Source organism: Podarcis vaucheri (assembly GCF_965113315.1).
Source record: "Podarcis vaucheri genome assembly, chromosome: 11".
Lineage (NCBI taxonomy): Eukaryota > Metazoa > Chordata > Lepidosauria > Squamata > Lacertidae > Podarcis > Podarcis vaucheri.
The window spans coordinates 25296610-25309745 of NC_138749.1; the positions used below are offsets into that span (position 1 = coordinate 25296610).

Here is a 13136-nt window from a genome sequence, read left to right on the forward strand (position 1 = left end):
GTTCTTATGCCAAGTCTCTTGCAAGTTCCAGGCGACATAGTATTTTTAGCCTTACCTTCTCTTCTCGTTCCTGACCTTATATTTTCTCATGATTTGAGATGGGTTGCACTCTCCCTGAATGGACAGGTCCATACTCTGGTATTACTCCTGGGTTCCAGATTGTTGCTGAGGCTTCTGTGGCTAGGAGTGCTTTGATCCAATTTAGGCTGGTTCACCAGCCATCCCTAGACCAAGATAATGTGGCCTCAGTTGTCCATGACCTCCAGCCTAGACTACTGTAACGGACTCTATGTGGGGTTGCCCTTGAAGATGGTACAGATGCTGCAGCTTGTGCAGAATGAAGCTGTCAGGTTGGTAAGTGGGACAACCCAATGGGACCATGTATTATCTATCGGCCATGAAAAGGTTGTACCGGCTGCCTGCCAGTGAGCTACCAGGCCCAATACCCACTGTGTGTAGTGCTGTGCAAAGCCCTAAATGACTTGGGTTGGGATTCAAGTACCTGAAAGAGCACTCTTTTCAGTATCAACCATCTTGGGCCTTACGATTTGTAGGAAAATCCCTGATGGTCATGCTGCGCAGTTGGCTCAGTCCCCCACATTCACCTAGGCATATAATGGCTGAAAGATACAGTTCCTGGAAACCTTGACATGATTAGCTAGCAGAGTACATATCCTATATGCTTTTGAATGTTTTATTTTATTTTTAATTCAAAGTTTTGCCACCTTTGTGTCTGCTACCATGAACATGATATAAATTTAATAAATAAAAATTAGAAATGAATAAACCCAGTCAACAGGGAACCAGAATATGAACTTTGGCTCAGAAAGATGAGATGGAGGGAGAGAAAAGAACCAGGTGCTGCTTGGATTTCTTCAGCAATTTTTGAACATTCTGCACACATCTGTTCTGCTTTCACGTTGAGCACCTTTTTGATTTTTCGGCATCGTATCTTGTAATCAATCACCTGGCAGTTTGACAAAACCACCCTGCCTCTGTCTTTGCAGCAGCTTCTACTTAACCTGCTAAGTTTGCAACGTTATGTCATTTAAGTTACTGTTCGGTTTTTCCACTGCTGGTTCCCTCCCCACTCCTTCACATTTATATTGACCAATTTTATATTTCCACTCCACCAAAGAGCTGTTTCACACAAGTGAGCCATATTCATATTTACCTCACGTTTCTGTACTCAGGACAGAAGGCATGAAGAAAATAAAATGGCCAACTGTCTTGTAGTTATCATCCTTCGGGCCTCCATGGCATGGAAACCAGTAAACTACAGTTCCTCCACACACCAACAGAATCACATTATGGGCTTCAGGCCATGTGGGTAGAGCCACACACTACCTTCACCAGCACTACCCGTTTCAGGAAACATGACTCCCCATTTATCCCAGCAGCATGGGAAGGAGTAATGCTGCAGTAGTTTCTGTCTTCCAGATACAGGACTCCCATTATCCCTGGCCATTGGCTATGTTGTCCAGGGCTGCTGGGAGTTGAAGTCCAACAACTTCTGGAAGACTACAGCCTCTTTGTCCCTCTCCTGGCCTAGCTCTTCACTCCTTCAAAGCCCACAATGAAAGGAGGAAATCCAAACCTGGGACAGGTTCAGCGTTGCCTCCTTTGTAAAAACCTCCCTGCTAGTTCAAATTATAATATCTCGTAGAAATCTATACCAATAATTATAGCAATACAGCTATAATTTGAAGGGGGGAAAGAGAGAAAGAAAGTCAGGGGACAGATTAGCAGAAATTAGCAGATGGAAGGATAGGAGAGAAAGCCAAGTTAAGTCTCCATTCCAATCTTCCTTGAAATCAGAATTCTCTAGTGATTAAAAACAACAACCCATTGCTAAGTTTGCCTTTTACCTTTGGAGATTAGTCTCACAGAAATGGGAAATATAATATGCACAGTACATGAACTTTGGAACTCAGGACTTCTGTTCTTCCTTTTCCTGCTCTACCCTTAGTTTTTCAAGCCCAACAATACCTAAGGAGTTACACCCACCTCTCTGTCTCAAGGCAACATCCAAGATCAAATGGAACATTTTCATACATGGTGCTCAGAAGCAGTTGAGCTTCTGTCTTGCTATTTACATTAAAGTGCCAGGGAAAGAGAAAGGGCAAAGTGATTTATAAGGAAAATGAGCCTTTTGGCCAATGCAGGGTTTACATAGGCATGACAAATTGATCGCCGTTCTTGCTTCAGAGCAGAACTACGTGTTATAAGAAGCATGAGTTTGTTGCCAAAAAAGAGCAGTCCCCTCCCTTGCGGAGTTCTCTTCCTTGATAACATGCTGTAGAAAATTGCCCCACAGCCTGGTGTTTTCATACCAACGTTCGCCAACCCAGTGATCTCCAGTTATTTACGACCACAACTCACACCAACCCCAGCCAGCACAAAAACATCTAGAGGGCATCAGGTTGGCTGGGATTTGAAGCCATGGGTTGCACCCACTGCAACTTCTACTCAAAGTAGACCCACTGAAATGAATGAACCTAAGTTACTTGTGTCCATTAATTTCAATGAGTCTACTCTGAGTAAGATCAGCACTGGCTGCAACCCCATATCAATACCAGGCACTACATTTTTCTCTCTCTTAAAAAAAATATACCAGGTACATTTTCAAACACTCTCTTCTAAGTGAACGGCATGGTAGCATTTTTGCATAATTCTGCAGAGCTACAGAGAGTAGAAGCAAAGCTCTAAAGCACCTTTCATGGTTGCCTTTATATGAAAAGAACACAAGCAAAAGAACAGGGAAGCCAGAACCAATGGCTTCACTTTGGTTTTGATGTGCATAACCCTGGCAATTTGAGAGTCAGAACACACACCTGCAGAGATCTCTTATGCAGAGAATAATGCCTGCACAGTGACACTGTGAGGCCCATGAAATCAGAGAAGGGCTACAGATGAAGCTGAAATCCTAGAATTGTGGCAACACCTTTGAGTCAATAAAGAACATGACTGCGAAGGTGGTTTTTTTATTATTATTTAAACAAAATCATTTTCTCCTCTCGTCAGAGTAATAATCCTGACCTTGATCTCCCATAATTAGTTAAAGGCATTCATTTACTTTACATTTCAAGGTCCTGCTCTCACGGCAAAATAATTGTTATAACAGTGACATCTGAAATGGAATGGAAACCCCATGCATGCAGATTAAGTGTTTGGGATTCTCTGGCTGTCTGGGGTCTAAGGATGTGGATAATACCTTTTGCAGTATCTCAAAAGTGTAATGAAATATTTTGCCATATGGTAAGATGTTGAACTATGTGTGGCCTGTTAAAATAATACAACCATCAAGGATGGCAGGATTGGTAGTCCATAATATCTGGAAGGCACCATATTGGGTACCACTGTAGAAGGTGTTTGTATATATGCTTCTTGCCTATGAATGTGCTGATAAACTTTTTTATTGCCTCTATAAACTATATTCTTGCTGCAGGCATTCTGCACACATGTTTCAGTACAGACCAACAAAAAATGCTAAGGAATTAACAGGATAATCCTACCCATGGATGATTCAGAAGTACGTCAAACTGAGCTCATTGGGATATACTCCCAAGTAAGTGAGTTTAAGATTTCAGCCTAAGTGCCATAGGAAGAATTCAACAACATGCTAAGGTTATTGTTCCATCAGGGCAAGCGTTTTGGCTTGCCAGGTGGAACAATCCCCATCCTTCTCCCCTTGCTGCATGCTGTTCCAGGGGTCCTTCCAAGCCCAAGCCCAAGCCCAATGTCAGGGGACATGGTGGTCATGGGGGGAGAATGGGGGGAAGCCACATTGTGCAAGTGGAAGTCCTTGCTCGGAGCTTCCACTGACAGGACTCATTAGTTGAATCCCACTCTATAAATCAATAGGAGGATTCCCCGCCCCCGAAATCCCCCCCCCAAATTATTTTCTGTACAGGAAAAAAAGAAATGGAGATACGCAAAACAGTGAAAGAGAAGAAACAACCAAAAGAAATAATTTTAGTTTGATTTGTAGACATCCTGTTGATGACAGAGTTTTCACAAGTTCTTTCAAACCACAATCAGCTGAATTGGTAATTCATAAAGAAGAGATTATTACAGAACCACTTACACTTTTACTCCTGACATATAAAGTATTTGAGTTCTTGCTCATGTTGCTGCACTTGCTGATCCTGAATGGGCTTTATCTGTAGATGTTCCGTCTCCTGCCCATTCAAAGTCCTGCGGACAGAAGAGAAATATTCTGTTGTTATTTCACACAACCCAAAATGACGCTGTGCTCTCTTAGAACACAAAAGCAATGGTGGAGCAACAATCCATAGGGCCTTCAGAATGCAAGGATCTTCACACACAGCCAACAGACACATGCTAAATAAACATCGTTTGTGCTTTCAACATTGATAAGTGTAGATACGTCACTAAAAATATAGACAATATTCTTTATCCTAGATTTGTTTGGACAATTTCACATTCCCCTCTCTCTGTAGTTCACTCCCAACTACAATTGTGGGCTTATTTTTTATCTAATACAGTATGTGCATTATTTTTTATCTAATGCAGTATGTGAAAAGACTTCACAATATTCCATAATTTTGTAGATAACCAATTGTCTCATAGATACATAGAGCTACCATATCTTGCTCTCTTATATCACATTACTTTATATGCTTGTGGCATATTATGGCCCTCTATTGTATATTTTGTATTTATATGCTGTTCACCACTTGGTGGGTAGGAATTTGGATTGAACAGTGGTACAGAAATGAAGAAATTGTCAACAGCAGCTGATGCCCATTAGAACTGGTGGGGCAGTGACAGGAGCAAGCCAGCACTGAATCACACAAGCAAAGTGGAGTTGACTCTTTATTAACAAAACAGGATCTGCACAGGAGTCTCAGGCCTAATGAGCAGAACAACTCAGGTGTTCCCCCCAAGAAGCAGTTGCCAAGAATAAAGGTCCCCATCTCCCTACAGCCAGCTAAGTCTCCTCCCTTGCAGGTTCTTCGCCCCCAAGCAATTGGAGACTGTGCCTGCGTGTCTATCTTTGCTCCTCCCACTTCATGCCTCTTCTGGTTCTGGGAGATGAGGGGGAAAGGAGTTTGTTGCAGCAGGAGGGGTAGTCAACCCTGCCTCTTCACAGGTCTGATTCATCTGTGTCTCTCTTTTTTAAAAAAAAAATATTGGTTTTACAAAAAAAATTATAAACAATACAAACAAATAAAAAGACAAACAAACATGCATAATTTTGTTTCCTTTTTTCATAAACCTCACTTCTTCGACTCCCCCAAACCTCCCCTTTCTACATCCCAATTTCCAAAATTATTTCAGATTCATCTGTGTCTCTTAGCCTCTCTCCTGTCCTGCCTTGGCTTCTCCCTCTGATTCTGGACTTCTCTCTGCCACAGACTCTCCCAGCTCACTAAGTCCTGTTACCCCTTCCACTTCTGACACCTCCTCTTCCCAGTCTTCTCCCTCTGACCACTCATCATTGTCCCACCACCAATCCCTGGGCTCTGAGCCTTCTTCCCTTGGTGGTTCCTCAACTGGTTCCTCCCACCATTCCTCTGCATCCAACCAGTCCATAATAAAAAAAATTCCTTCCAGTAGCACCTTAAAGACCAACTAAGTTAGTTCTTGGTATGAGCTTTCGTGTGCATGCACACTTCTTCAGATACACTGCATCTACTACTGCAACCAGTCCATGACAGGCAAAAGACAGGGATCCCAACAGCTGTTGGAGCCAGAGCCAATGGCAGGCAGAGAACTAATTGTAGTCTTGTCCCCATCCTCCTCCTTACTGAGTTTTACAAGGGCAACACTGAGACTAAGGAGAAGGAAGCTGACAGGCAGGGCATCACCTGGACTGGATTCAAGTAAGAAGGCAGGCAGGTGGGGGTCTGGCTGAGGACAGACTGAGTTTGGTGGGGCACTGTCCTAATGAACCAGCCTCCAATGGAAATTATACATCCTGCATTTCTTTAAATATACACTGTAGGAGAGGGGAACAACCTGCTCCTCTACCATGCAGATGGGGTCAGTGCATGTAAATGCATGGCCCAGCATCTTCACACAAAACCTGATGCACCGTGGAATTGTCAGGATTACCTGGGCATGTTCACAGGTATATGAATATGATGCATCCTTCTTTTAAAAATAAAAAAACCTGGGATGAATTCATGGATATCTGTAGACTGTGAAAGCTGCACAAAACCAGATAGCCAACTATTCCCCCTTCAAAAGCAAAGTGAATGCATTCTGGCTGGCTCAGTTTAGCCTATGAGCAGTCCAGTGAGTCTGGGCCAAAGGCACACTGAAGACAAACATCTCAATTATTTTAAAAGGTACACAGCAATCAAGAATGGCAGATTATTTGTGCATTGCTGAATAATTCACCCACATCTTATGCCTGCCATTTAAGGTTAGATGCTGGATGTCGTTTCACATTGTTAATCTTAAAGCACAGCTCTTCTGCAGCAACTGGCACGGAGAGAACCACTTGCTCCAAATTGCTCGACATGCCTTGCCTGAGTCATCCATTGACTAGTGTTGGGTTTGGCAGGATCTGATATATGCTTTCTTTAAATCTCAGCTGGAAATGCCATTTACAGGCATTTGATTTCTCTAGCACATCAGGAACAAGCTGCAAGGGGTGGAGAAGATCATAGCGTTCTACACACCAATAAAAATTACAAGTGAAAAAGTCTTGGTCATACGCAACATACAGTTAGCGAGTTATTAAAGGAAGAAATGGATCTGCCTCACGCGAACACCATTGCAGATTCTAGCAATGATGAGGGCTCACTCATATTGTTATTACAGCCCATTAATAGCCGGCAGCAGGAACTAACATCCAAATCCAGCTCTGAATTATGTTAAGTAAAAAGTGAGCAGGGCTACAAGCAAACTGCTTAGTCAATAAAACCAGATTTATTTGTTGTAAACAGAAGAAAAAGTCTGAAAGGTGCTCCAATTCTGCATGTCACATTCGAGTACACTTTTGTCGTCTCAAATCTAAAAGCAAAAGCAGGAGGAAAGAAAACATCCTGGCCTTGTTTGCCGGGATATATTTCCTACCCCCACCCCCCCTAATGAAGTGCATCACTAGAAAATATGCTATTCTAGGCAGGTTCTTCAAAGTGTTTGCTCCAGAGAAATCTCCTGCTTTATATTCTTGTCACAGTCCGATGATAGTCAAGGTCAAATTGCTAATCCAAGCTGAGGGACTATAAAGGCAACACCATTTCTATGCCAAAGTTGTCGTATAGTTTATGTTATTGAAAATAAACGGCAAACCTTATGCATTTAAATTATGCCTCTCTCCATAGGGAAAGGGAGTTCATGATCTTTAAAAAACACACACAGTGTCGCAACAATTGAAAACGGTCATGACGGAAACCAGCTGTTTGCATGCTTCAGAAACTAAGCATGAAATTGGTTGCTTATTATAGAAAGGGAGAGCAGACTGAAGACAGATTAAGCGAGGTGGGGGTGCTTTTATCATCTTCCTTTAGGGTAAAGTTTGTTTGACAACTGAATGGCACACACACACACAAAATAATGGGTATTCATTCTTTGTACAAATGTTACTGAAGGCTTCTGGGGGAGGAGGGCCAAAAGGCCACATGTTAGCACGGCAGTGCATAGTGATTGCACAGGAGATATAATTCCGTTTCAACATGTGTTTTACAATCTCCAAGTTGCGTGGCTAATCTTCTTATTTTATTAGAGCTAAAATAAAACAGATTGTAACTTAGAAAATACATATTATTACAATTGAATGGCAGTAATACGTAGTTGGAAGCAGAGGGGGTGTGGAACGTGCTACAATTTTTGCGGACCGGTTTTGTGTTGTGCTGACTGAAAATCTCTCTAGGCTCTTTTGGATACTTGGATAGTTGAATAAGCTCATTTAATGACCAGTAGTAGGTTGGTTTTTTTTTTTACAAAAATGTTGCTATCTAGAAATAGAAATGCAGGTCACACCTACATGGCCGGTTGTACAAAACACGAATCTAGCTAACAAAAGAGAGTCAGGCTAAATCAAGGATTTTGCTCTGGGACCTCAGGTGCAAAAACATATTGAGCAGCCCTTGACTGAAGCTACCCTGTACATCTGTGCTTTGGGTCCAATGAGCTCCCTAGCTGTCAGGTTCAAATGTGCCTCCCCATTTGCCAAGGCTCCCTTATATTTCATTATTCAGAAGCCAGCTGTAAATAGGATTGCAACAAGGTTTACAGGCGTTTCAGCAAAACCCTAATGTTAATGAGTGCCACTTGTTTACTTGAACAGTTTCCCACATTTTGACTCAGCTTGCAACAGCCACATAAATACAAGTTTCATTAAAAACCACACAGCATTCCTGCTTGCTTTTAGCATTAACTGATAAAATGCTTATCTGCCAATTCCTTATCGGCTGCTATCTTCAAGATCCGTCATTAGAAAAACAAACCTCATTCTTGGTTTTATGGTTTAATGCTAATCCCCTTTTTTGTTCAGAGGCCTGGGACTCTTTAGGAATGAGAACCTGGAAAGCATAGAATGCTTATTAGGTAGCAGGTTTATTTTAGATCTCCTCCCTTGCTTACAGCGATATTTAGGCGGGTGTTCTTCCTGCCAGAATTCCCTTTCACCCATCTGCCTAGTTGTAAGTCCTGGGAGAAGTAGTCTATGCTTAGCACAGAATGTTCTGGAATCAGGTCTGGATCAGGTCTTAGCACTAATCAGGTCTTAGCACAGAATGTTCTGGAATCTGGTCTGGATCAAGGAATGGAACTGCCCTAAATATTACATTCTGCCCAAGTGCCTTAACATCATGAGAGACGTCCACTGTACAAATTGCAAAAACTAAGCACACAACACACTGGAAGCCAGTTTCGTGTTACTTTATTGATGCTAACTTGCTGGCATACAAAGTGTTTAGTCACAATAGAGAAAAAGCTGAAATTTTAGGCAAATAATAATGTATATAATTCAAAGATAATTAAATATATGAGGAGCTGGTGTAACATAGCTGCTAAGACTCTGAGCGATGAATCAGCAAGTCTCTGCTTCAAATTTCCACTGTGATTGACTCGTTTTGCAGCCTTAAGCAAACTCCTCTCTCTTTTAGCCTTAGTAATATGAGAGTAATAATATTGACTTAACTTTGTAAGATATTATTATTATTATTATTATTATTATTATTATTATTATTATTATTATTATTTTATTTGTACACTGCCCATCTGACTGGGTTGTCCCGGGCCTCACAACAATTAGATAATGTATGTGAAGCATACATACTTGAAAGTGCTAGACAAAATGGGACGACAGCATTCAGAACAGACAGCATCCAGTATATTGCATAAGCATAGGTTAGAAAGCAGTGATTTAATGTTTTCAGCAAAAGATGTTGTGGTCAGGTTAGAGTGAAGTTTCAAATATCATATAAGGAACTACTGCCCTCCTTGCTTCTTTGGGTGGTATTTAACTAAAATTTACTCAGAGTAGACCCAATGAAATTAGGTCCACAAATGTCGATAGGGCTCCATTGAGTAAAACGTAGTTCAATACTACCCTATGTGTTTAGAGTGCCTAATGTATATTTTCTCCTTAAAAAAATGAAATGAATGTTTCTATTGTGATTTGAAAAGGTACCATCATGTTGTATATTGTAAATAAAGAATGCTTGCACTTCTTATTCCTTATATTTTCATCCTGCCTGCCCCCACAGACTTCGAAAAGGCAGCACACATAGGACCGATCTCCCTATTCCAGCCACACAAAAAACCTTCAGGGTAGGTTGATCAGAGAGATAGGTGGAATCTACATACACATATAAAAAACATTGTGGAAATCCTTTTTTAAAAAATGTTTTGAAAAATACATTGAATTTGGCATAGCTCACTCTCGCCATCTGCTGTCACATTTGCATATTGCAATTTACAACACATTTAAAACATTTTATTATAGCTGGGTCCATAATAATCCAGGATCTCCTCAGTATATATGCCACTGCACCCTCTACACCACGCTGGATCACATTTTAGCGGCAATCCTACATGTTGTAGAGGACATGTTGTAGAATCCAGGACATATAAAACAAAAGAGGAACAGAAAATGACCCCTTAAGCAAGCATCATCAAAGCTAAAAACCACAACAAAACACACCTCTTTGTAGTTTTCTTGTTCAGAATGGCCCCATGTGTGCTTAATCAGTGTGTTAAAAGGTGAAGATGCTGCTGTCTAGTCTGATTGTTCAGCATCAGTGTCTGTCTTGATTTCTTTAATTATACACTGAAAAGTTTCAGATGCAGTGGCCATTGGGAAAGTGACTGGGGGAGCCTGCTTTTCGGTCCTTGTTTTGATGACTTCATTAGGTTAGTCTGATAAACTTCTTAAACACTGCTTTCAAAAAACGAACAGAAAAGAACAAAGACTCAGGTGTCGTACAGCAGATTAAAATATACAAAAAAATTAAAAGATAATAACCTAAAACAATATTAAACATATCATAACTACACCACCTTCGCAGACAAAACATCGGGGATAATCAACTAAAAAAAGACATAAAAACACCATCCTATTCCATGTATGTCATGGACAATTTTGTGTCTTTGTGTCAATACCATGAACAAGACAGCTTGCTTTGTATTCAATTAGATTTTCTTTCCCAACTTATCCAGTTAGAAAAATCGTATGAGAGAGAGAAAGAGAAAGAGCACAAATACTTTTTATTTTACATCCCTCTGTACAGTTTGACCATGGACTAATGTGATCTCCATAAATCAGTTTTGGCTTGTTTTGATAAAGCATATGGCAAATTGACATGAAAGCACCACTTGATATATGATAGGCTTCTGTAAAACTTAGAAAGCCCTGGATTAGACTGCGATCTTTCATAGAAGTGTCATTTCCCACCTGTTACTGGGAATAGAAACCCACTGTGGGCTGGTCAATTTGGAAGAATGGACCACTGCCCCACCAACTCATTCTGCCCTCGTCTGCCTGCCTCCTTCCTTACAACCATTCCCAGGGCTGCTGTGCCTATCAGCTTCCTCCTCCGACTCAACGCTGCCCTTGCAAAGCTCAGCACGGAGGAGGTTAAGGACAAATCCAGAATTAGTTGGCTCTGCCTATCATTGGCTCTGACTCCACCTGAGGTTTTCCTCCCTGCCTTTTGCCCTACCACCAATCTCACTGGGGACCAGCCTCTACGGCAGTTGTCACTAACCTCATAAAGGACCCATAAACCCAACCAACATCACTGTATAGGGCTTGCGGCACATCACAGGATTGGACTGTAGATATCCCTGCATAGATATCTATCTGAAGAAGTGTGCATACACACAAAAGCTTATGCCAAGAACAAACTTCTTGTTGTTGTTTAGTCGTTTAGTCGTGTCCAACTCTTCCTGACCCCATGGACCAGAGCACGCCAGGCACTCCTGTCTTCCACTGCTTCCTGCAGTTTGGTCAAACTCATGCTTGTAACTTCGAGAACACTGTCCAACCATCTCGTCCTCTGTCATCCCCTTCTCCTTGTGCCCTCCATCTTTCCCAGCATCAGGGTCTTTTCCAGGGAGTCTTCTCTTCTCATGAGGTAGCCAAAGTATTGGAGCCTCAGCTTCAGGATCTGTCCTTCCAATGAGCACTCAGGGCTGATTTCCTTAAGAATGGATAGGTTTGATCTTCTTGCAGTCCATGGGACTCTCAAGAGTCTCCTCCAGCACAACAACCTTAGTTAGTCTCTAAGGTGCTACTGGATATTTATATCGACTGCGTCAGACCAACAGGCTACCTACCTGAATCTAGAACCTGCATAGATGTGTTTGCCAGCATTTGAATATGTTGCCAGTGTCCGGCAGTTCATCCGGGGGTTAGCAAATTGCATTACTAACAAGAAAACAGCCCACTTAAATGAAATGGGGGGGGCAGAAAGGAAAATAGACAGGAAGCCCAAGCATGCTGCTTGTGTTGAATATGAATACCGCATTTACATATTTTTATTACAGATTACCCCTATTCTGCAGTAGCAGTTTGGCAAAATTAGCAAGAAATTTAATTTCATGCTGTTTTACTGCACATATTATTGGAATCTAGAGAGCTGGTAATGAGAAGCATCTTCTCGCTGGGGCTGCTGGTATGAGCATTGAGGTAATGATGTTTTTAAAGGGAGGAGGGTGGGGAGAGAAGACTGTAAAAATATTCTCCTGAAAGGCATTTATGGTTTCTTTCTCTCAGATCTTTTAAGGAGAAGAAAGGAAGGAAGGAAGACTTATTTTGGTCCCAATGTTGAACGCACTTTAATAAGTCAGATAGACAAGTAGAGAGATTGTTGCATTCTCACTGAAAGTAGGGTGTAATGCAAAAGGCAATAACAAGAAAAGAGAATGTTCATATATGGACTTTTAGACCTGTTGCAGTGAAAGATGAACAGCTCTATGTCTCGATAGTTTTAATGGAAGAGAATTAAATATATGATTACTTTAAAAAACAACAACCCTGAAATGAGTAGACATGGTGGGGTAGCCATCCTGTTAGGCACCAAAGGTCTCAGACCAGGGGATCTGGTAGATACCTTGCATGTCCTGCTCTCTATGCCACCAGAACAGCTCTAAAAGGAGGTATATTTAATTTGTTTATTTTTATTTGTGTTTAGTTTATTGATTTGGAGGTATATGGTAGATCCGTAGATCCACCTTTTCTCCAAGGTGTTCCAGGCTGACCCTCTAAGAAACCAGGTCTTTCCTGCTCTACAGCATCACCCACATTATGGTCAGAGAGGGCCAGCCGCTGAGCCAGACAATATGAACTGGAGGACAATATATTATATTATGCTACTGTTGCTTCAGAGTTGGTTCTTCCACCTAAGCATCCTGCTAGATGCAGTAGCTGCCCAAGAGAGTCCTGTGTGTTCCTTTCCTCTGGAAAGCTGCCTTTTGGAACTATCCACCTCGCCTGAACTATTCACCAGCTTCTGGCCCTTCTGGCCTTCCTTTGCTGCTCTGCATTCTGGCTACTGCTTCATGCCTTCCCCTTCAATGCACCCAGTTGATCACTTGCACAGGCCAGACTGTGCAGGGGGCATCCTGACACAATCACTTGTGCGGCCCATTCAAATATAAAGTGGGTCTATTCTTTTACATGAAAATGAACATTACATGGACAGGGGAGCAAA

General features: G+C 41.7%; 1 protein-coding gene across 2 annotated transcripts in view; it reads right to left on the reverse strand.

The window, feature by feature from the left end:
• The window catches only part of PDE4D (phosphodiesterase 4D), a 639723-nt gene that overhangs the window by 551553 nt on the left and 75034 nt on the right, over positions 1–13136 (reverse strand). For both annotated transcript variants that reach the window (XM_082241906.1, XM_082241909.1), the window contains exon 2: positions 4088–4197. In XM_082241906.1, the coding sequence (XP_082098032.1) occupies positions 4088–4129 (42 nt within the window). In that variant the 5' untranslated portion in view covers positions 4130–4197. The remainder of the gene's footprint in view (positions 1–4087; positions 4198–13136) is intronic.